Genomic DNA, 24,661 nt, shown 5'->3' on the forward strand with positions numbered 1-24,661 from the left:
CCTTCATTTATTTCACAGTTTTGCCAAATTTCTGTGAAATGCAAGGCACTGTAGAATAGGCCCTTAATACAGCATAATAGATAATGCTCACTGTCTTTATGACAAATGTAGGGAAGTTACATTTGTTTCAAGCAGAAAATTAAGCCGGTATTTTAATCTCTCACTGAAATAAAAAAAATGACTTAAAAGTGTGTAACCTTGATTAAATCATGATTGAGTGATATAAGATTTGAGGGGAGGAAAATACCATGACGCATGAATCCACCTGTCCACAAAAATCTTTTAACTTTGAGTCTTCCCCACGTATCTCTGCCTTTAGAGGTTAGGTGAGCAGCTACAAGAGATAGGACCTTTTCAGTGGTGGTCCCCCAGTGCAGTCATTTCCTCGCAGTGAATTCACCTAGGTTGAAACGGCTCCTGTTTCCCCATGCTTTTAATAATATCTAGCTTGGAAGGGATCTGATCATTTAAAAAGGTCAACAGTCATTGCTGGCTGAATTTGCTGGTTCTTTTCACATGCTTTATATTGCTTATAAAATATTTAAGGTGCCACCCAGGTGATTTTGGGCAGAAAAATGGGTAAGATACATAAGCAAGCAAACAAAAACAGCTCAAAGAACTCGGTTTTCTCGCGTTGTCTTCAGCTGCTTTCCTCTGCCTTCTTTCCACTTCCACCCACTCCAAATTGATCATCATGGCCAATTCCATTAACAGTAATGGCTACAAGTTGTTTAGCATATTATATTGCAATAATGTAATGGGATAGATTTTGTGTGTGTGTGTGTGTGTATATACAATAAAAAAGGATAAAAGTGTACCTACAAGTAGATAAAGATCAAACTATTAAAGAGGCAATTCCTTGTTTGAGCTTTTATTGGTCGAGAGAGCACGTGTTTTTTAAAAAAAATCAATGACAAGTGATGTTCTGTATTCTTGGTGCCTGGGAGGGGCAACAGTGTCCTGGCCCCACTGATGGACCTCCTGATGGCACCTGGGTTTCTTGGCCACTGTGTAACACAGAGTGTTGGACTGGATGGGCCATTGGCCTGATCCAACATGGCTCCTCTTATGTTCTTATGGCCCCGATGGTGGACCTCTTGATGGCACCTGAGTTTTTTGGCCTCTGTGTGACACAGAATGTGGGACTGGATGGGCCATTGGCCTGATCTAACATGGCTCCTCTTATGTTTTTATGGCTCCACTGATGGACCTCTTGATGACACCTGGGTTTTTTGGCCACTGTGTTGACACCGTGTTGGACTGGATGGGCCACTGGCCTGATCTAACATGGCTTCCCTTATGCTCTTATGGCTCCACTGATGGCACCTGGGCTGTTTGGCCACTGTGTGACACAGAGTGTTGGACTGGATGGGCCATTGGCCTGATCCAACATGGCTTCTCTTATGTTCTTATGTGACACAGAGTGTTGGACTAGATGGGCCATTGGCCTGATCCAACATGGCTTCTCTTATGTTCTTATGTGACAGAGTGTTGGACTGGATGGGCCATTGGCCTGATCCAACATGGCTTCTCTTAAGTTCTTATGTGACACAGAGTGTTGGACTGGATGGGCCATTGGTCTGATCCAACATGGCTTCTCTTATGTTCTTATGGTAACTCGTAGCTTGGGCAACTTCTCTGTTTCTTCCGGGATTTTCCAAGTTCCATTCTGAATTCCCTGATCTAGCCTCCAAAGTGAAGTCAATGAACGTACGATGTCTTTATAATATTTGCACGCCCACCTTTCTCCTGAGATGGGTCACAATCTGACGGCACAGACATGAATGTGACTGTGGTAGGCGACCTGTCAGGGACCTGCCTGGTGAACACACCCTGGTCCTAGCGGCAGGACTCACCTGGATGGAGCAGGGGGAGTGGAGCCATGACAGCCCCAGCAACAGGGCAGCTTTGGCAGTCTGTCCTGTTGGTGATGGTGGTAGAAAGTGCAGTCAAGTCACAGCTGACTTATGGCAACCCCTGGTGGGGTTTCCAAGGCAAGAGACGTTCAGTGGTGGTTTCCCACTGCCTGCCTCCTCCTCCTCATGGCTCCGGCATCCCTTAGAGAGCTCCTATTCAAATCAGAGATGGCCTAGGGGTGGAGGAGAGGGGGGTCCTGGGAACTCTGCCTGGCCCAGTCTAAGATCCTTTTTAGTGCTGGGAACTGAACGTAGGCCCTTTTGCACACAAAATGTGTGTTCCCACGGAGTTGCATTCTTTCCCACAGTGGGTTACGATCAGGGGTCGTTTTGTAGAAATATAGGTGGTGGAGCTCATCCAGGGATTGTTATGCAGCTGCACCTACTATTCAATGGACAAGGTGGGAAGGAGGAGGTGGAACTCTCAGAAAGGTTCAAGAGCTGCACTCCTGTGAGCTCCCGCTGAATCCGAGGCGTGGTTACGATGATATCCCTTTTCCTAGTCCCCTAAAATGCCATCTCAGAGCATTGGAAAGATAGCTCTTTTTTCCACGCCATGAGTGGTTAACAGAAAACAGTGTTGACCCAAAAGACACCAGAAGGATGGCGGGTAAACATCTCCATCACCTTAAGCAGGTTCCCAAGCGAGCAGATCAGTAGGTTATCATTCATAAGTGCTTTTTGGAAATGTCGAATACCTCAAATAGAGGAGGGAGAATGAAAAAGATAGAAACAGGATCAAACCTCAAAGGAGTAGGGACGTTTTAGCACTTCTCTTCAAAAAAGGGAGAAAAATAGAGAAACATGGACACGCTTGATTTTTTGTTTAAAAAAAGAACTCACGATTCTTCCTGTGTGTTATTCCATTGTGCACGTGAAACTGATGGGGTGTGAAATTCAGGTGATGCATGCATTGCTATCTTTCTGGGAGCATCAGGCCACGCTTCAGAGGATAGGATCACCAGCAAATTTCACCTAAAAAGAAGAGGCAGGTGCCTGCTCTGGCAGAACATCAAAGAGAATTTGAGGATACTGAGTTTTGACAAGAAACCCTCTTTGGGGGGGGGGGGGGGTCTCTGCATGTCCTTAACTGGATCCCCCCCCTGCAATGTCTCTGTAACTGGAAACTCCCTCTCCCCAAAGGCTAGAACTCGAGGGCATCCAATGAAGCTGATGGACAGTAGCTTCTGGATGGACACAAGGAAATACTGCTTTACAGATCACGTGAGGTGATGGTATCTCTTTACTCACTTTACTCTGCTCTGGTAAGACCTCACCTGGAGTAGTGTTCAGTTTTGGGCACCACATTTTAAGAAGGAAATAGACAAGCTGGAACGGGTCCAGAGGAGGGCGACAAAGATGGTGAGGGGTCTGGAGACCAAGTCCTATGAAGAAAGGTTGAATGAGCTGGGCGTGTTTAGCCTGGAGAGGAGGCGGCTGAGAGGTGATAGGATCACCATCTTCACGTTTTTGAAGGGCTGTCCTATAGAGGATGGCGTGGAATTGTTTTCTGCGGCCCCAGAAGGAAGGACCAGAACCAGTGGGTTGAAATTAAATCAGAAGAGTTTCCAGCTCAACATTAGGAAGAACTTCCTGAGTGTTAGAGCGGTTCCTCAGTGGAACAGGCTTCCTCGGGAGGTGGTGGGCTCTCCTTCCTCGGAGGTTTTTCAACAGAGGCTAGATGGACATCTGACAGCAATGAGGATCCTGTGAATTTAGGGGGAGGTATTTGTGAGTTTCCTGCTCTATGGTCCCTTCCAACTCTATGATTCTATGAATGTGGAATTTGCTGGCCAAACTGCGGGATTACAGTGTGGAATTAGCTGCCAGAAAAGACAGATCAAGATGGGTCCGCCATGTAAGTCTGTCTGTAGCAGCAGAAAGGAGCAGAAGTCCAGTAGCACCTTAAAGACCAACAGAATTTGTGGCAGGTTATGGGTTTTCATGAGTCACTGCTCACTTCTTCAAATACCAGAGGATGTAGTGATGGCTACAGGAATAGACAGCTTTCAAAAGAGTTTAGATAGATTCACGGAGGATCAGTCTGTCAATGGCTACTAGCTATGGTAGCTGAAGGGAACCTCCACAGTCAGACACAATAATCCTCTAAATCCCAGAGCCAGGAGGCAACCTCAGGGGAAGGCCTCAGTTTCTGTACTCTCTTCCACAGTGAAATCAGCTCCCTAGGGGGGTAGTGAGCTCCTCCTAACCGGCAGTCTTTCAGCAGCGGCTGGACAAACACTTCTCAGGGATGGTCTAGGCTGTTCTTGCGTTGAGAAAAGGGTTGGACCAGATGTCCTGTATGGCCCCTTCCAATTCTATGATTCTATTGTTGGATTAGGACCAGGGAAACCTGAGTTCAAATCTCTGCTGTGGATCTTATTTGATTATCCTGGGCCAGCCATTCTCTCAACCTAGGCTACCTTACAGGGCTGTTGTGTGGTTAAAAGCAAAGGACCTGTGTCGGATACCCTAAGCTCCTTGGAAGATGAGAGGGAGAAAAATGTAGTAGACAAATAAATGCACAATCTAACACTCTAGCCATTGCAGCACAGTCTATGAGATTATCTATCCATTCATATGAACATATGAAGCTGCCTTATACTGAATCAGACCCTCGGTCCATCAAAGTCAGTATTGTCTTCTCAGACTGGCAGCGGCTCTCCAGGGTCTCAAGCTGAGGTTTTTCACTCCTATTTGCCTGGACCCTTTTTTGGAGATGCCAGGGAAAGAACCTGGGACCTTCTGCTTCCTAAGCAGATGCTCTACCACTGAGCCACCGTCCCTCCCCAAGCTGAAGGAGAAACGCAAGGGAGTCATATCACAAAAGATTCATCCATCATCTGTTTTTTTCCCAGAAACAGAAGTAAAGGCGCATTCCGGTCCGAGGCTTGCTGTATACCCACTTCAACTTCAAGTTCTCGTATGAATATTGGAAGCCTGAAATTTGGCAAGACTGAAGAAGCATCTTGAAAACAGAGAAACTTTTCCTGTGGAATTATATCTGGAGCACCAGCACTAATTCAGCCCGCTGAAACGGGTGAACCGTCGTGGGTTTTTAAGAAATTGGAAACTGATGTTATCGAATAAATGAAGTAAGGAAACTTCAACAGTATTGTCAATTGTTACTTGATTGCAGTTAGGATGAATTTTTGATATTATGATCTCTTGCGTTGTATATCTTTAAGTAACTGTAATTTAGTTAGTATGTTTTTCTCTTGAAAATATTTTGCAATAAGATTATTAAATTGCGCATTGAGTTTTTTTCGTTAATCATTTCACCGTTTTTGCTTGGTTTCACACCTGGGGATTGGCAGCCCTATGCCGAGCTCTCTGGGGGTGGGGATAGAAAACGAAGACTGAGAAAGCAGCGTGCGTAAGTTCGTGACAGAGGTTAGGTTTGGACTTCCTGACTCGTGGGGCATCTGTCTTGACACCAACTTCTGCTTATCAACTTTTACTTATCAGCAAGCGTCAACGTACAACTTACGTCAACCTGAGTTAGGAGCATTGAGTTTCATCAGAGTTCATCTGTATCACAAGTAGTTTCCGAAGTCTTCGGTAAAAGAGTTCGATTCGAGTACAGTAACACCTCAGAAAAGCACAGTCGGAGCTTGAAGGGAGCTTTGAGTCTCGCAGTCTTATTCCCTTAAAATCTTATTGGTCTCTAAAGCCAGGGGTGGAATTCCAGCAGGAGCTGCTTTGCATATTAGGCCACAACCCCGTGATGTAGCCAATCCTCTAAGAGTTTACAGGGCTCTTTTTTGTAAACTCTTGGAGGATTGGCTACATCAGGAGGTGTGGCGTAATATGCAAAGGAGCTGCAATTAGAATTCCACCTGTCTAATGCACTTTCACACATGCTAAATAATGCAGTGTCAAGTCAGCTCCGGAGACCATTTGCAAGTGGGTTTGGCCATTTCTCACAGTAAAATCCCGTTTCAAAGTGCACTGAAGGCAGATTGGAAGTGTGCCGATATCAGGGGTGGCCAAACTTGCTTGACGTAAGAGCTACATAGAGTAAATATCAGATGTTTGAGAGCCACAAGACACAAATATCAGAGAGCCAGTTTGGTGTAGTGGTTAAGTGTGCGGACTCTTATCTGGGAGAACCGGGTTTGAGTCCCGACTCCGCCACTTACACCTGCTGGCATGGCCTTGGGTCAGCCATAGCTCTGGCAGAGGTTGTCCTTGAAAGGGCAGCTGCTGAGAGAGCCCTCTCCAGCCCCACCCACCTCACAGGGTGTCTGTTGTGGGGGAGGAAGGTAAAGGAGATTGTGAGCCGCTCTGAGACTCTTGAGTGGAGGGTGGGATATAAATCCAATATCTTCTTCTTCAATTGTTTAAGAGCCACAAGGAAGGGAGGCGAATGGATGGGGAAGGGAGGAGGGAGGGGGAGGTGGAAAGAAAGCAGTTTTAACTTTAAATGCATTCTCCAAGTCGCCATCTGGCTTGGCTTGGAGAAGTGATTTAAAGAGAGAAATCCCTTCTCCAAACTGGCTGATAGGGTGATGGCAGCTTCAAGAGCCGCACAATATGTATGAAAGAGCTACATGTGGCTCCCGAGCTACAGTTTCTCCACCCCTGGCCTATATTGTGTGTGAGAAGCCACCCTTATAAGGTGCGACTAGATCCAAATCCAGCACAAGTAGAGGTGCTCCTAAAATTTGAATCTCTGCGGTTTTAAACAGAAGACCCCCATTCCGTCCAGTTCATGTTTATCCCTGTGGTTCTCCCCACTCTGTTTTGTGACAATTTCCTGCCCCACCCCTGCAAAAATGTATATTTGTTTTCTCCAACATGATTTTCGCGTCTGCAAATCAGCACTCATACAAATCTGGAAGGCATCAAAACGACCCTACATCACATGGTTAAACTGCAGGAGTGGAATTCTAGCAGGAGCTCCTTTGCATCTTAGGCCACACGCCCCTAATGTAGCCAATCTCCCAAGAGCTTACAAAAAAGAGCCTTGTAAGCTCTTGGAGGATTGGCTACATCAGAGGTGTGTGGCCTAATACGTAAAGGAGCTCCTGCTAGAATTCCACCCCTGTTAAAGTGTGTACTAAACCAATACAAGGCAGTTTCATGATATGGAGGAGTCTACCACACTAATGTCAAAAAGTGGACAACTGAAATCATTGGGAGAGGGGGGGAAGATACAAATATAAAAAGGAAACAACATACAGAATAGGTTCAGGTGGGTAGCCATGTTGGTCTGAAGCACCAGATCAAAGTTTGAGTCTGGGGCACCTTGATGACCAACCAGGTTTTATTCTGAATATAAGCTTTTGTACGTAAGGTAAAAGGTAAAGGTAATACTCGTAGGGAGAAACTGTTGCAAAATGGTGTGAGGAGAAACCACAGGGATGAACAAGAACTGAACAGAATTAGGGGTCTTCTGGTTATATTCGGAGAGTCAGTTTGGTACATTGGTTAAGTGTGCGGACTCTTATCTGGGAGAACCGGGTTTGATTCCTCACTCCTCCATTTGCAGCTGCTGGAATGGCCTTGGGTCAGCCATAGCTCTTGCAAAGTTGTCCTTGAAAGGGCAGCTTCTGTGAAAGTTCTCTCAGTCCCACCCACCTCACAGGGTGTTTGTTGTGGGGGAGGGAAATAAAGGAGACTGTGAGCTGCTCTGAGACTCTGAAATTCAGAGTGAAGGGTGGAATATAAATCCAATGTCGTCATCGTTAAAACCGCAGAGATTTAAATTTTAGGAACACCCCTACTTGTGCTGGATTTGAAGCTAGTAGCACCTTCTAAGAGTGGTTTCTCACACACTAACTAGGCACACTTTACCTTTACTAGCTTTACACTTCGTCAGGTATCTGAAGAAGTGTACATCCACACAAAAGCTCGCACACAGAATGAAACTTCGTTGGTCTTCAAGGCGTCAATGTACAGAATATTCTCTCATCCCTAACTGAGAGAAGAACAGAGGAGATGAGGAAGGCAGGAAATCCCAAGGGGAAAATACCCCTGTGAAATTTACCACACCGGTAGTGCTTAAAGGGTAATTTCTGTTTATCTCCTCTCTGGGGAAGCCAGCAGGCTGAGATTTACAACCTCCACTGACTCATCCCCCCTCACAACAACGAATAGTTCTGCGGGTCAGGAAGAAACAGGCCGCTGTGCCAGCCCCTCCCGCTGTCCTGATAATCCATGTCATTCCGGGCATGGCGACACGCTCTCTTGCCAGCTGCCATTTCCAGTTACCTTTTCTACAGCTGACATAATGTGTCAATGTGTTGGAAGCAGTAAAACGGTCATGAGGAAGCGATGGCAAAAGAGAAACGGCAACCGGGCGCTGGATCATCTAGGAACGATGCCCTGGGAAAAGAGGAACTGTGGCGTTTCCCTCCCCTCCCCCCCCCACAGTGTTCAACTCCCTCCCTTTCCCCCCTTCCAGACTGTGTGCTCAAAGAAAATGGGAAGATGATGTTTAAGTTTCGGTGGGGAGAGATAAGTACGACCCTGTTATGTATGTGCCTTAAAGTATGTACTTCCTGCCAGCTCATTGGAGCCAGGAGAGCAGAGCTTGGGGACTGTATAACAATGGGTAGTGGGATCCAAATACCTGCCACCCTGCACCAATCACAGACCCCTGCCTGTTTGAATGAACCAATGGCAGGCTAGCGTGGGAGATTAGAGTTGTATATAGGCCCTTAGTCAGTCTTTGTTGGGCGCAGCCTTCACCATGCTTCCCTTAATAAAGAGCTGTCCTCACTATGATCTTGTCTCTGCAATGCTTTGAACCCACTATATTATAGACCCCCTCTTGGAGGGCTGCTTTCATTCAAAGCATTATTTACACCTTCCTGCATCGGTGTTGTGCTTTTTTGAAATGTGTGAGACCCCTTCTAGTGTCTCTCCCTAAGAACACAGGTTTCCAGTCTCCAGGTGGGGCCTGGAAATCTCCCGGAATTACAACTAATTTCCAGGGGTAGAATTCTAGCAGGAGCTCCTTTGCACATTAGGCCACGCACCCCTGATGTAAGCCAATCCTCCAAGAGCTTAGAAGGCTCTTTTTTGTAAGCGACATCAGGGGTGTGTGGCCTAATATGCAAAGGAGGTCCTGCTAGAATTCCTTATAGGGCTCTTTGTACAGGGCCTACTGAGAGCTCCAGGAGGATTGGCTACATCAGGGGGGTGTGGCCTAATAGGCAAAGGAGGTCCTGCTAGAATTCCTTACAGGGCTCTTCGTACAGGGCCTACTGAGAGCTCCAGGAGGATTGGCTGCATCAGGGGTGTGTGGCCTAATAGGCAAAGGAGGTCCTGCTAGAATTCCTTACAGGGCTCTTTGTACAGGGCCTACTGTAAGCTAATAGGCAAAGGAGGTCCTGCTAGAATTCCTTACAGGGCTCTTCGTACAGGGCCTACTGAGAGCTCCAGGAGGATTGGCTACATCAGGGGTGTGTGGCCTAATAGGCAAAGGAGGTCCTGCTAGAATTCCTTACAGGGCTCTTCGTACAGGGCCTACTGTAAGCTCCAGGAGGACTGGCTACATCAGTCTGGGGGTACAACAGGCGGTCCGGGGGGAGAGATCCAGCTGCCGGCTCTTGACGGGGTACCATTAATACCGGTCCCTAAGGCCAAGAGCTTAGGCGTGCTTCTTGAGTCCTCCCTTACAATGGAGGCCCAGGTAGCAGCCACGGTTAGATCTGCCTTTTTCCATCTTCGGCGAGCGCGGCAGCTGGCCCCTTACCTGGAGCACAACGACTTAGCGACGGTAATCCATGCTACGGTCACCTCAAGAATAGATCACTGTAATGCTCTCTACATGGGGCTACCCTTGACGCTAACCCGGAGACTACAACTAGTGCAGAATGCTGCGGCACGACTGTTAATGGGGCTGCCGCGATGGGAGCACATTCAGCCAGTGCTGAGGGAGCTGCACTGGTTGCCTGTTGTGTACCGAGTTCACTTCAAGGTGTTGGTATTAACCTTCAAAGCCCTTTATGGTCAGGGACCTGCCTATCTACGGGACCGCCTTTCCCCATATATCCCCCAGAGAGCACTGCGATCAGGGACAAAAAATCTGTTGTCTGCCCCTGGCCCAAAAGAAGCCAGGCGGTGTGTGACGAGATCCAGGGCTTTTTCGGTGGCAGCACCAGAACTTTGGAACACCCTTCCAGAAGCCGTAAGGGCTCTGCGGGATTTGTCTGCGTTCCGCAGGGCCTGTAAGACCGAATTATTTAAACAAGCTTTTGCGGTTTGAAAAAGGGCTGCCGCCGGACATCTTACAGAATGCTGGCAATCACAGTCGAGAATTCGATACCGCCTATATTGTACTGAAATAGCGCCATAGAATGGTTTTAAAGTTGATATATGTAAATTATGGTTTTATATGTTTTATGGATTGATTGTATTTTATGATGTTGTGAGCCGCCCTGAGTCCGCTTCCGGAGAGGGCGGGATATAAATGGAAAGTAATAATAATAATAATAATAATAATAATAATAATAATAATAATAATAATAATAATAATAATAATAATAATAATAATAATAATAATAATCAGGGGTGTGTGGCCCAATATGCAAAGGCGGTCCTGCTAGAATTCCTTACAGGGCTCTTCATACAGGGCCTGCTGGAAGCTCCAGGAGGATTGGCTACATCAGGAGGGTGTGGCCTAATAGGCAAAGGAGGTCCTGCTAGAATTCCTTACAGAGCTCTTCGTATAGGGCCTACTGAAAGCTCCAGGAGGATTGGCTACATCAGGAGGGTGTGGCCTAATATGCAAAGGCGGCCCTGCTAGAATTCCTTACAGGGCTCTTTGTACAGGGCCTGCTGTGAGCACCAGGAGGATTGGCTCCATCAGGGGTGTGTGGCCTAATCAGCAAAGGAGGTTCTGCTAGAATTCCTTTCAGGGCTCTTCTTACAGGGCCTGCTGTAAGCTCCAGGAGGATTGGCTACATCAGGGGTGTGTGGCCTAATAGGCAAAGGAGGTCCTGCTAGAATTCCTTTCAGGGCTCTTTGTACAGGGCCTACTGTAAGCTCCAGGAGGATTGGCTGCATCAGGGGGGTGTGGCCTAATAGGCAAAGGAGGTCCTGCTAGAATTCCTTACAGGGCTCTTTGTACAGGGCCTACTGTAAGCTCCAGGAGGATTGGCTGCATCAGGGGTGTGTGGCCTAATAGGCAAAGGAGGTCCTGCTAGAATTCCTTACAGGGCTCTTTGTACAGGGCCTACTGTAAGCTCCAGGAGGATTGGCTGCATCAGGGGTGTGTGGCCTAATAGGCAAAGGAGGTCCTGCTAGAATTCCTTACAGGGCTCTTCGTACAGGGCCTGCTGGAAGCTCCAGGAGGATTGGCTACATCAGGAGGGTGTGGCCTAATATGCAAAGGAGGTCCTGCTAGAATTCCTTACAGGGCTCTTTGTACAGGGCCTGCTGTGAGCACCAGGAGGATTGGCTCCATCAGGGGTGTGTGGCCTAATAGGCAAAGGAGGTCCTGCTAGAATTCCTTACAGGGCTCTTTGTACAGGGCCTACTGAGAGCTCCAGGAGGATTGGCTGCATCAGGGGGGTGTGGCCTAATATGCAAAGGAGGTCCTGCTAGAAAAAAAAACCCTGGTTGTACATATGCTTCCACAGTCACATGGCACAGAGTAATAAAAATACCATCAACAATAATGTATGAGATAAACATATATTGTCAGAGCACTGGTCCATGTGACCGGAGAGTAGGGTTGCCAAGTCCAATTCAAGAAATATCTGGGGACTTTGGGGGTGGAGCCAGGAGACTTTGGGGGTGGAGCCAGGAGACATTGGGGCGGAGCCAAGAACAAGGGTGTGACAAGCATAATTGAACTCCAAGAGAGTTCTGGCCATCACATTTAAAGGGACAGCACACTTTTTAAAATGTCTTCCTTCTATAGGAAATAACAAAGAATAGGGGCACCTTCTTTTGGGGCTCATAGAATTGGACCCCCTGGTCCAATCGTTTTGAAACTTGGAGGGTACTTTGGGGAGAGGCACTAGATACTATATTGAAAATTTGGTGCCTCTACCTCAAAAAAACAGCTCCCCCAGAGCCCCCAAAACCTCCAGATTAATTCCCCATTATACCCTATGAGAATTGATCTCCACATAGGGAATAATGAAGACGTTTCCCTCTCCTCCTCCCCCCCCCCTTTCTGGCAACTGAAGCGAGGGACTGGCCTTTCTACTCACGAGTTGCTGCCAGCTTCTTTACAGCAGCAGTCACACCATCCCAAAGTGGAGCCTTGCAATCAAGCCTCCGGAGGTGCAAAGGCACATGGTCCTTTGCAGGCGGGGCTTCTCTCCTCCCCCCCCCCCCCCCAGCCAGCTGACTGGGCGCGGGAAGCAGCTTGCGAAAAGGAAGAACGGCTGCTGCAACGGGGCTGGGTGGGAAGGGAAGGGAGGAGGAGAAGCATCGGGCATTGGAGTCCGTCAAGACCCGCCTGCGTTCGGCAGCCACCTCCACCCGCTCGCTGGCGAGCCAGCCTCCCTTCTCAAGATTCCCTTGCCAGGCTCAGCACCTCCTCCCCGGACGACGCTAATGCTCCTTGGCGCCATTCCCCCCTCCTCCCCCCGCTTCCAGAGTTATGGAAAGCGGGAAAAGAGGCTGAAAATCCAGTATTCTCCCGCCAGGGCGGGAGGCTTGGGAAGCCTACCGGAGAGCGCTTTCCAAGAGAGAAAAAGAGGTGCGTCTCAGTACCTTAATATCTCAGATCCTTTAACTGGAGATGCCAGGGATTAAACCCAAAGCATGTGTTTTCCCCTGGAACTGCATACCTTCCCGGTGATTCTTTTGTAGGAAGTAATATTATCAACTGACAATGAATAGTAAACCTGAAGGTAGTGATTCAGTAGAAGAGGGAAAAACAGACATAGCAAAATCCTATTCCATGTGCACTGAAAGAACATCAGAAGAGCCCTGCTGGATCAGACCAGTGGTCCATCTAGTCCAGCATCCTAAGAACATCAGAAGAGCCCTGCTGGATCAGAGCAATGGTCCATCTAGTCGGGCATCCTAAGGACATAAGGAGAGCCCTACTGGATCAGACCAGGTGTCCATCTAGTCCAGCATCTTCAGAACATCAGAAGAGCCCTGCTGGATCAGACCAGTGGTCCATCTAGTCCAGCATCCTAAGAACATCAGAAGAGCCCTGCTGGATCAGATCAGCAATCCATCTAGTGCAGCATCCTAAGAACATCAGAAGAGCCCTGCTGGATCAGACCAGCGGTCCATCTAGCCCAGCATCCTAAGAACATAAGAAGAGCCCTGCTGGATCAGATCAGTGGTTCATCTAGTCCAGAATTCTAAGAACATCAGAAGAGCCCTGATGGATCAGACCAGGTGTCCATCTAGTCCAGCATCTTCAGAACATCAGAAGAGCCCTGCTGGATCAGACCAGTGGTCCATCTAGTCCAGCATCCTAAGAACATCAGAAGAGCCCTGCTGGATCAGATCAGTGGTTCATCTAGTCCAGAATTCTAAGAACATCAGAAGAACCCTGATGGATCAGACCAGGTGTCCATCTAGTCCAGCATCTTCAGAACATCAGAAGAGCCCTGCTGGATCAGACCAGTGGTCCATCTAGTCCAGCATCCTAAGAACATCAGAAGAGCCCTGCTGGATCAGATCAGCAATCCATCTAGTGCAGCATCCTAAGAACATCAGAAGAGCCCTGCTGGATCAGACCAGCGGTCCATCTAGCCCAGCATCCTAAGAACATAAGAAGAGCCCTGCTGGATCAGATCAGTGGTTCATCTAGTCCAGAATTCTAAGAACATCAGAAGAGCCCTGATGGATCAGACCAGGTGTCCATCTAGTCCAGCATCTTCAGAACATCAGAAGAGCCCTGCTGGATCAGACCAGTGGTCCATCTAGTCCAGCATCCTAAGAACATCAGAAGAGCCCTGCTGGATCAGATCAGTGGTTCATCTAGTCCAGAATTCTAAGAACATCAGAAGAACCCTGATGGATCAGACCAGGTGTCCATCTAGTCCAGCATCTTCAGAACATCAGAAGAGCCCTGATGGATCAGACCAGTGGTCCATCTAGTCCAGCATCCAAAGAACATCAGAAGAGCCCAGCTGGATCAGACCAGTGGTCCATCTAGTCCAGAATTCTAAGAACATAAGAAGAGCCCTGATGGATCAGACCAGGGGTCCATGTGTTCCAGCATCCTAAGAACACAAGAAGAACTCTGCAAGATCAGACCAGTGGTCCATCTAGTCCAGCATCCTAAGAACATAAGAAGAGCCCTGCTGGATCAGACCAGGGGTCCATCTAGTCCAGCATCCTAAGAACACAAGAAGAGCCCTGCTGGATCAGACCAGTGGTCCATCTCGTCCAGTATCTTGTCTCACACAAGGTCCAGTATCAGAGCACTAGAGGCCAAGGCCTTGATCAGTCATTTACAGTGGAGACAAATATGGCGTTGTCTACACAGAGCTGTGTGTAAAAGACCATTCGACAAACCGCAAAGGCTTGTAAGTACGGCTACTGACACTGTGCTCATGGATACACACTCCCAGCACCAGCACAATAAGTGCTGCCAAGACAGCATTATGCTTATCCAAGGTTCACACCACGACTGCTCCCCATAAAGAGCAGGTACTTTATTCAGCAGATCCAAAGTGAAGCCTCTCCATTAGCAGCCCCCTCCCTTTGCCTCCCGGCTTCATCAGCTTAGGTGTTTTTGGGTCTGCAAAGCAATGAACTTTCCATCTGCGGCATCGTCAGCTAATTAGCCCTTCTGATTACAGTAATTACTATTGATTCACTCCTGAATGACTTCTTAAGTAGCCAAGTGCAAGTTATGCTTGGAAGTAGAAGGCCCATATATGAATATTAATTCAGCGTTTTTTCTTTGCAGGGAGAGGGGAGTTCTGCAGCCCCCCCCCTCCCCGAGTCTAACTTGCAATTGTATAAGTTTAAATTTGATAACAGAGGAATGTGGAGAGGGAACCAGGGGCATTCTAATGGCAGAACAGATTTTTATTTCATGAGACAGGGGGGGAAAGCCTGTTGATGCAACTGGAGAGGACAACGTTCAGAGTGAAAAGAAAAGAGACAGCTGTTCAGTAGTCTTGTTCAACCGCTGGAAAAAAAGTTATTTTGCTAGTAGAACCCAAGAATCTCCATTACACAGCGTTGGATTTATGCAAAGACACCGTGTTTTAGGGGCAACAGTGGGAGAGCTTCTGGAGTTCTGGCCCTGCTGGTGGAGCTTCTGATGGCATCTGGGATTTGGCCACTGTGTGTCACAGAGTGTTGGACGGAATGGGCCACTGGCCTGATCAATATGGTTAAAGTGCAGGAGTGGAATTCTAGCAGGAGCTCCTTTGCATCTTAGGCCACTCACCCCTAATGTAGCCAATCCTCCAAGAGCTTACAAAAAAAGAGCCTTGTAAGCTCTTGGAGGATTGGCTACATCAGAGGTGTGTATTTCTCTCTGTCTCTCTCTCCAGTATTTGTGTGTGTGTGTGTGTGTGTGAGAGAGAGAGAGACAGACCCTGGAAGTCATGGCAACTCTGGTGACTGACCTCTACTTTAGGCCTGGAGGATATTCACGGAGCTGTCTGAACAAAGCCTGCCTCTGCCTCCATGCTCTGGTATTCCAAGAAGTTCTCCCTTCCAAGTACTTGCCAGAGTCAATGCTGCTTAGCTTCCGAGATCTGTCGAGATCGGGCTTGCCTGGGCTACCCTGGTCAGCAGGGCTGGATTAACAATTAGGACAAGTAGGCACTGGCCTATGGGCCCCACGCCTTTAGGGGCCCTGGGCTGGCTTTCCCCCTGCTTGCAGCCCTCCCAGCCTGCATGTACAACCAGCAACTGAGCTGCTCTTTGCCCGTCTTGCCTGGTGTGGCTGCTGCTGGCGTCATTGCCAAGTTTGCCTCTCCCCCACAGTTTGTTAACGGGGCTTTTGAGAAGGTGCCTGCGGGCAGTGGGGCGGGTGCTCCGACTCTTGAGATAATTTGTGAGGGCCCCCCTGAGATTTGACTGCCTAGGGGCCCCTTTGGGGTTTAATCCGGCACTGCTGGTCAGAGCAAATGCAAAATTATTTCCGAGTGTGAGAGCTTCAGATTTTAGCAGCACATCTGTGTAAAGTAGACAATCATTTTACAACCGGTGTTTGTTCCCAGGGCGGGAGACACGTGGGTGAGAGAGGAAAGACTGAAAGCCTGTCTTGAGAGCACAGATAAGGGAATAGTAGGCATGTTTCAATTTGGGGACTGTTTTCACATAATTGTACCTAAAGATAATGGCACCTGAACTCAATACAGCCTCATGTTGTTACAGAAGCCATGTCACGGCTGAGCAGCTACTCAAAGAGAGGAGATAATAACGATACTTAGCATTTATAGAGGAGTTTCAGGCCCTGTTCACACAGCGTGTTGAGTCTGTGTTAAACTGACCCGTTTCTGTTCCGAATATCTTTGATATTGATCAGACTGCCATACTGCAATTCGAATCACTTCGCGGTGAAACCGTCTTCTGCCATCCACACGACGGCACCATGCAGTTCTTTCTTTCTTCCACTATTATGCGCATGTGCGCATTATGTGCATTATGCGCATACATAAAAACATTATGTGGTTATGCGCATATTGCTAAGTAGTAGTAAAAAAAAAAAAAAATGGCTACCGTAAACCAGATGACTGAGGCTCCTTTTGCTCTGGGACAGCCTTTAGACATCCGGAAGCTGGTTAATATCGCAGTAGAACTATCCAGACAGAGAAAACTACGAGGTGAAACCAGAGGACTCAAAAAACACCGCAAAGGAGCAGGTAACAAAATAATCCAGTTCTGAGAAGGATTGGGGGGGTGGGCTACCACAAGTTAATACCGAGAGGCAGATGTTGCTCTGTGATCAGCCACTTTAAATCTGGAAGAAAACAGCAGCGACATCTGATTATACTGTGCGTTTGAACAGGGCCTCAGTGTTCAAAGCACAATAATACAATGGTACAAGGATAATATTGACCTACACTGGGGAAGGCAATGGCAAACCACCCCGTAAAAAGTCTGCCGTGAAAACGTTGTGAAAGCAATGTCACCCCAGAGTCGGAAACGACTGGTGCTTGCACAGGGGACTACCTTTACCTTTAAGAGCCCCGTGGCGCAGAGTGTTAAAGCTGCAGTACTGCGGTTCTAAGCTCTGCTCACGACCTGAGTTCGATCACTGGCGGAAGCTGGGTTTTCAGGTAGCCGGCTCGAGGTTGACTCAGCCTTCCATCCTTCTGAGGTCGGTCAAATGAGGACCCAGCTTGCTGGGAAAGTGTAGATGACTGGGGAAGGCAATGTCAAACTACCCCGTAAAAAGTCTGCCTTGAAAACGTTGTGAAAGCAACGTCACCCCAGAGTCGGAAACGACTGGTGCTTGCACAGGCGACTACCTTTACCTTATATGGCTGCTGTAAAGATTACCACTGTTGAACAGCCATATAAGGTAGGTTAATATTATTCTTGTGCTTGTAATGTCCCTGTTTGGCTGTGGGTCCCCAGATTAGAGGACTCACCCAGGTACCCCCTCTCAGGTCCGTTCAGCAGAGACAAGTGGGCTCAAAACATCAGCTGTCTGTTTGCAAGGAGACAACTCCGAACAACAACTTCAGCTAACGAGCAGAAACTGGAAACTGAAACAAGAGCTCCACCCAATAAGACCAAACCAAACTGCATAGATATTAGAGAGGAGCAGATCCTTCCTTCCATTACATACATACATATAAACAATAAATGTATCACACATAGTACAGATGGGGGACTCAGGTTGAGAGACAGTAGCTTGTCTGAGGCAGCTTACAGCGTGACCCTAAGCAGAGTTGAACCCTTCTAAGACCGCAGACGTTAAATGCCTTAGAAGAGAATAGCTCTGCTTAGGCTGGCACTGCTGAGTTGAATTTATGGCAGAGGTAAGATCTGAATCAGGGACCCCTCAGAGCACAACTCATTTGCTCACAGTGCTCACAGAATTCTCACAGAATTCTAAGCAGCGTCAGACCTTTCTAAATCCAGCGAAGTAAGACAGATGCACGCACACTTCATTCATACCCCGAAGGCAGTTATGATCTGCCAACCAACATCTTTTGGTTATCCCTGGCCCAAGAGACGTCCGCTTGCCTCGAACAGGGCCAGGGCTTTTTCGGCCCTGGCCCCAACCTGGTGGAATCAGCTCCCTGTGGAGATACGGGCCCTATCGGATTTGTTACCTTTCCGGAGGGCCTGTAAGACGGAGCTGTTCCGCCACTGCAAGTCCTTGGAGGGCAGAAGTGGCACTCAGTGAAGAACATAATAATAATAATAATAATAATAATAATAATAATAATAATAGATTTTATTTATATCCCGCCCTCCCCACCTAGGCGGCTCAGGGCGGCTAACAACATTTCACACAATTAATATAAATAGATAAAACTTTAAATTTAACAATTAAAAAGAAATACCTCTCGATAACCAGCGGATTCAATAGCCCAGACAGAGAACTGATTGCAATAACTATTGTGCAATAGCTATTGGGCAGTAGTTATTTGCACAACAGCTATCGAGGAATGGACTTTGAAGAGTGAAATGTTTGGCTGAGGCGGGCGGATGCCCTTTGCCCTATTGCCTATACCATCAGCTATCCTCCCCCACAGTGAGCGGAACTATGGTATCTGGGCCGCTAACTATACCCTAACCTGTACTATGAGCCCACCGTCTATGTCATACTGTATTGGGCTATGTCGTTGGTTTAACTGTATGTATTGATTTTATAGTTTTTATTGGTTCCATTGTACTGTATCTGGTTGATTTTACCTGTATGTGATCCGCCCTGAGCCTGTTTGGGATAGGGCGGGATATAAATGAACCAAATAAATAAATAAAATCTTTGACCTCATCTGGGACTAAAATCAGCCTATGTCATTCTCCCATTTTATCCTCACAACAGCCCCGTGCGGTAGGTCAAGCCGCGACTGCGTGTGATTGGCTAAGGCCATGCAGCAAGCTTCCTTGGCGAGGTGAGGATCCAAACCTTCTCGATTCTACTCCGACAATCCTCAAACCATTACACCACACAGCCTCTCCATACTGGTAAGAAGCAAGGATTCTCCCTTCTGGTCTATGGGTAACAGTCCCAAACGTGCAGCAGGGGTTTAGGTATTCATTGCAAGTCTATGGAGGGCAGAAGTGGCACTCAGTGAAGAACAGAATACCTCTCGATAACCAGCGGATTCAATAGCCCAGACAGAGAACTGATTGCAATAACTATTCTGCAATAGCTATTGTGCAGTAGTTATCTGCACAACAGCTCTCGAGGAATGGACTTTGAAGAATGAAATGTAGTGAGCAGGACCTTTTTTTTGAGCAGGAACGTAGTTCCAGTGGGCTTGGCATCAGGGGGTGTGGCCTAATATGCAAATGAGTTCCTGCTGGACCTTTTCGGCAAAAAGCAGTGTGGAACAATGGTAATATCAGGGGTGTGGCCGAATATGCAAATAAGCTCCTGTTGAGCATTTTCTACAAAAAAGCCCTGTTTGAAACAATGGTGAAATCAGGGCGTGTGGCCTTATATGCAAGTGAGTTCATGCTGTTTTTTTCCTACCCCCAAAAAAGCCCTGGTAGTGAACAACAGCTAGGCCAGACAAAATGTGCAATAGCTTACTGGTTTCAACTTTGAAGAGGGAACCATTTTAAAAGTGTTTTAACTGCAAAATACTGTGGAGATAGAGAGGGATGAAGAATTTAACATTTAAATATCCCTAAAGTTAAGTAACTCCTTACTTAACTTACTTAAATTATACTACTCATTTAACTAATATGGTTTTGAGTCATACCACATTAGAATTCACACACACTGGGCTGAAGAATTATAACGTATGATGTTCTATTCGGCATAACATATAAAAAAGCCTGCAACCACCAATGTCACCTCCTAATCCACCCCAGCCAAAAGACTCCCCCATTTTTCTCCCGCTGATGGACCTAACATCCCACCTTGGGATGGAAAAACCCACAAATCTCTCACATTTGATGAAAAGGGGCATTCCAATAAACAGCGTTCCAGTGTATAAGTTCACCCAGAAGCACATAAGCATAGACTTTCTGAATAGGGTACCTTCTTATAATAACCATTCACTACTTGAGATGGTGTAGAATTCAACCTTAGCAAGCATAAAAGCTCTCCTATACAGGACACACTCAAGTGCTTAATGTAAACTCCAGCAAAGCATATACAGTTCAAACAGGCACAAACCAGGAAGATCTTGGGTCAGATATGGCCTGAGCTATGAAGTTAGCAGGTATCCTTGTGCAAGCTGTGTTTTCCCTCATTCTCAATCTCAGATTCCTCTCATCTATAAATGAGAGATGTGTAATCATCTCTTTCAATCAGGTCAATATCTACCAAGAAGGAGTTTTGTTTCTTCAAGAGGGGGTTAGATAAAAATATGAGCAGAAGTCCCTCAGTGGCTATTAGCCACAGTGTGTGTGTGTGTCTGTCTGTCTGTCTGTCTGTCTGTCTGTCTGTCTGTCTGTCTGTCTGTCTGTCTATCTATCTATCTATCTATCTATCTATCTATCTATCTATCTATCTATCTATCTATCTATCTATCTATCGATATATATAGATATATAATTTTTTTGGCCACTATGTGACACAGAGTGTTGGACTGGATGGGCCATTGGCCTGATCCAACATGGCTTCTCTTATGTTCTTATGTTCTAATACAAAAAGTCTCAATGCTTGTTTAAAAAAACCCCCAAACCTACACCCATGAAAAACAGACAGGGTTTTAAAAAAAAAATCCCACAACATTCCAAAATGCAAATTCTAAGAATCTTTGGTCACTCGAAGTTTTTTCTTGACCAAGTGAGATGTGCAAACGTTTTGCTATGTGGAAAACTATCTTGGCTTGTCAGGGTACAATCTGACTGCTCAGCACACACAATACACATGCAGAAAGCACAACACACACCTCACCATATGCACGTGAGCTTGCACACATACAAAAAACCAACCATGGCTGTTCAGCAGAAATTCACCTGCAAGGCATAAAGTTTAAAGAAAGTTCAGTTCTCGAAAATCCGCTCACCAAGTCCCTGACAGCTGGAAGCTGTGGCTCACCGGGCCTTATGCTAAAGAGGCCGTCCTTGCATTAACTTATGCTTACATCTACTCCGAAGTGAACCGTTCTCATGCTTCCTCCCCAGAGAGCCGCAAGGGAACACGAAAACAGCAGCTGTGATACACACGCTCAAATAAAGAAAGGGAAAGTCAATATTAAAAGAAGCCCGTTCCGAAAGCTCAGGACAGAAGAGATCCTTCAGGCACTTGCTGGGGAGGGGGGATTAATGGACCTTGAACACCAATGGAAAGGCACCTGCTTCGGGAGCTGATAGGGGGCTGAGCGGTCACCACCCTCTGAAGTCAATTTCAAAATGTCTGTGAATGCTCAAATCCAGCTAAAAGTCAGTCATGGCCACATTCCGTTGAGGTTTAGTTATGACTTGGCTGTCCCAGTGACCAGCATGACTTGAGTTAAAGCCATCTTTAATTGGGTTGGAGGCCCTGATTCTTATGTACAGAACCTTAAAGCTTATTTTCCTTATATTAACAACACCCATAGGAGAGGTATCCATGTTCCGCTTCAGAACTCTAAGAGTTCATCTCCTTTTTTGGGGGGGGGGGGGGGTCACGTTGTCTGATAAACACACCCCTACAAAGGCAACTTCCCACAACTGTGACACCCATCTTTTCAGTGTTCCTGAAAAAAACCCGATCCCCCACACCTTTCTCTATAGCGATCTGTGATCCAGCCACTGATTACCCCCGCCCATTGAAATCCATAGCACTGATCCTCTTCGTCAAACACGTGTTCACAAGATTCAGAAATGTTGTTTTGGAATGACCGCACATACAGACTCAAGTCATCATCTCTACCCATCTCCAGCCCACCAACGTACGGGCAGAAATGTGACAATTCAAACACAGATCTCCCTTCATCGATAACAGCCCAATGCCCGAAAGAAACTTCCGTCGAAAACTTCTGTCGGATGCTTCCAACTGCTGATTGAATCAACTAACTTTCTTTTAAAAAATAATTTGGCATGACTCACGCACAGAAAACTATCCTTCTGGGTTGCCAGAGCACACCCAGTCCCACAGAAAGGAGAAATAATTCTTGTATTTTGGAACGCTTGGGCAATCAGATGTCTTTCTACAGCTGTATTTTACAAGACACTTGAACCACAGCTGCAACTGGAGAGATCCTCACTGTTATAACTCTAGGCAAAGGCTTTCAAGAGAATATTTACTATCTGGTTATGTTTTCCAAAATCATGTAGGGACACTTATACCTCTCAGATGTCCTGACATATGTTAAAAGCAGCTTTTTTTAAAAAAAAAAATCCTAAGATCAAAATTTAGCAAACACTTCTGTCAAGCAGCAGAGGGAAGTTCAAATGATCCATATTAAGATCACAGCAGAGAAACAGGGCAAACTGAAATGTGATACCGCGTGTCTTCAAGACTCGGTCATTGTCCAGAATTTGAAAAAGGAAGTTCAGGTACACCGATCAATAAATTTGCTTCTGACCGGCAAAATGGCAAGGTAACCCTTCTTATCTACCCCTCCACAACTTAGATAGCGGCTGTCAGATTTTTTTTTTAAAGAGATCAAGAACATCAGAAGCTCACTTCGCATCACAGTCTCTAGCTGAACAAGGCCAGAGGAAATTAACGGGTGGGGTATATATTTTTTTTAAAACAAAAACTCACAAACTCATACTGCCACCCTGACATATCTTGAACTAGCTTGACAGCTCCATTGTTCTGTCGTCCCAGGTCAAAATATACGCATTCACACACTCGAATGTCGACTCAAAAACAGACAAAAGGCTACATTTGTTCTCCCCAGAAAGACTAGGGTGCCAATTTGAGCCAAATTCTGGCGCTCGCTCTCCTCCCCACCTCGGTGAACCCTGGATTCTTCGCTGCACCCTGGAGCATTCGGAATACACTGATCCGCGTTCTTCCCTGTTATGCATATTTATCCCCCTCCTGCGTAAAAAGTCGAAGGGTTCAATATAGCTTCAGCATGGAAAGGCTTGTTTACATAGCCCAAGTGCACACGAGAAGTGGTATTTAGTGCACGGGCTCCACTGTGGAATCTCCCATTTCCTTTCTTTTCTTTTTTTTTAACCCCCCACACGTAGTACATGCCCAATGCATAATAATGAAGGAGGCGAGAGAAGAGCTCCCATGAACATGCTTACGGATTTGGGGAGGAGTTGGTTTTTTTTTTTTAAATTTAATCGTTTCCTGTCCGGTTTTACCCATTTCTGGATGTGTGCCACTGGAGGTTAGAGATTCCTAAATGCCACCAAAACAAAGCAAGATCCCTATCATAAAATAATAACGATAATAAATCAACCCTCCTCATCTTTCCTCTCCAAAATCAGAGCAGCAGAAGAGGGCTTGATACCAAGTGCAAGAGAGGGTCACAAAGGGCCCCGGCGACTGGGGAAAAGCACCCGTTCGAAACAAAAGGAGGCATCCCACCTACCTTAGAAGAAGCTCCTCATTTCTCATAGTAACAGCAGATTTGGGACAGCGCATGCTTCTCGCACCGATCTTTGAAACAAAAGCCGGTTCAGAAGTGCACTCAAACATCAATGCCACGGGAGCGAGGCTCACTAATGGCTACTCTTTCTCCTCTCTCGTCTCTCGCCAGATGCTGAGCGGCGGAGTGAGGAGGGGGGGGGCCCTGCAGATTCACTGAACAGAAATAATCCTCTCTGACAAGTTATGTTGTCGAGGCATATTTTACATTAATGCACTCGGCTGCCTATAGGGGTGTCTTGTTTGCATTCCCTCTTCCCTGGCTGGCGCGAGCGTCTTCTTCTCATTATCATTTTAAAAAGGACAGGAATGTACGACCCTCCAAAAGAGAGGAACTCTACACACACACACACACACACGTACAGAAGGGAAACCAGGGAAGTGCGTCTGTTGCTTTGGAGTGCATTCAGAAAGTCTCATTTGCATGACTTGACAAGCCGTCAGTTGTTCCTCCGAGCATTTTAATGGTTTCACTTGGAGAGAACTTCTCGAACCCTTGAAGAATGGAGAGGGGGTGAGCTTTCCCCCTGCAATGTGGAGAATCACAGTGTGAGATTTTTATTTTTTTTTTTGCCTTGTTCCTTCTGCATTCGAGGCTGAGAGGCTTTGGGGGATCTACTAGCTTAGATCAAGAAAATGGGAGGAAAAAAAGTTTTCATCTAGGGGCCTAGGGGATTTCTTCGAAAAGCATCCAAGCTTCCTGTATTATTTTAACCTCCTTGTTCAATACAACCTTGTTGTACAGATTGGCATGTGTGATACGCTATTCCCGCCCCCCCCCCCCGAGAACGCATCTCGAATTGCTTTCTAACTACTAAGGTGACACAATTTTTGTGGGTGTGCATATTTAGCAGCTCTGAATAATGCTCTCCGACTTTTTGACATCTGCCTGGCACTCCCTGCCAAAAAAAAAAAAAAGTTTATTAATTTACACTGCCCTTACTTGCCCTGAGCAACATTGCATAGCCAGCCAGAATTTAGCAAGGTAAGATTATGATGTTATCCTCCACTTGATGCTTGATTCCCCATTGGATGGGACATTACCCATGTGACTCATCCGAAAAAGAGGCTGAAGTGGCAATCGGAGAGGAAAATGATGACCAAGCAGAAAGAACGTGGGGAAAACTGCGGTCCTGAACAATAACGAAAAGGGCGAATATTGTACAACAGT

General features: G+C 46.7%; 1 protein-coding gene across 14 annotated transcripts in view; it reads right to left on the reverse strand.

Moving 5' to 3' along the window:
- Positions 1-23,726, reverse strand: part of CELF2 (CUGBP Elav-like family member 2) — a 554,552-nt gene extending 530,826 nt beyond the window's left edge. For 3 of the 14 annotated variants that reach the window (XM_060245953.1, XM_060245952.1, XM_060245947.1), the window contains exon 1: positions 23,435-23,723. In XM_060245953.1, the coding sequence (XP_060101936.1) occupies positions 23,435-23,541 (107 nt within the window). In that variant the 5' untranslated portion in view covers positions 23,542-23,723. Of the gene's footprint in view, positions 1-23,434 lie in introns of all 14 variants that reach the window. The other 11 variants (XM_060245946.1, XM_060245945.1, XM_060245949.1 and 8 more) reach the window with 6 other exon arrangements.
- Positions 23,727-24,661: the final 935 nt, after the last annotated feature.

The sequence above is a fragment of the Heteronotia binoei genome, chromosome 8, assembly GCF_032191835.1.
Source record: "Heteronotia binoei isolate CCM8104 ecotype False Entrance Well chromosome 8, APGP_CSIRO_Hbin_v1, whole genome shotgun sequence".
Taxonomy (NCBI): domain Eukaryota; kingdom Metazoa; phylum Chordata; class Lepidosauria; order Squamata; family Gekkonidae; genus Heteronotia; species Heteronotia binoei.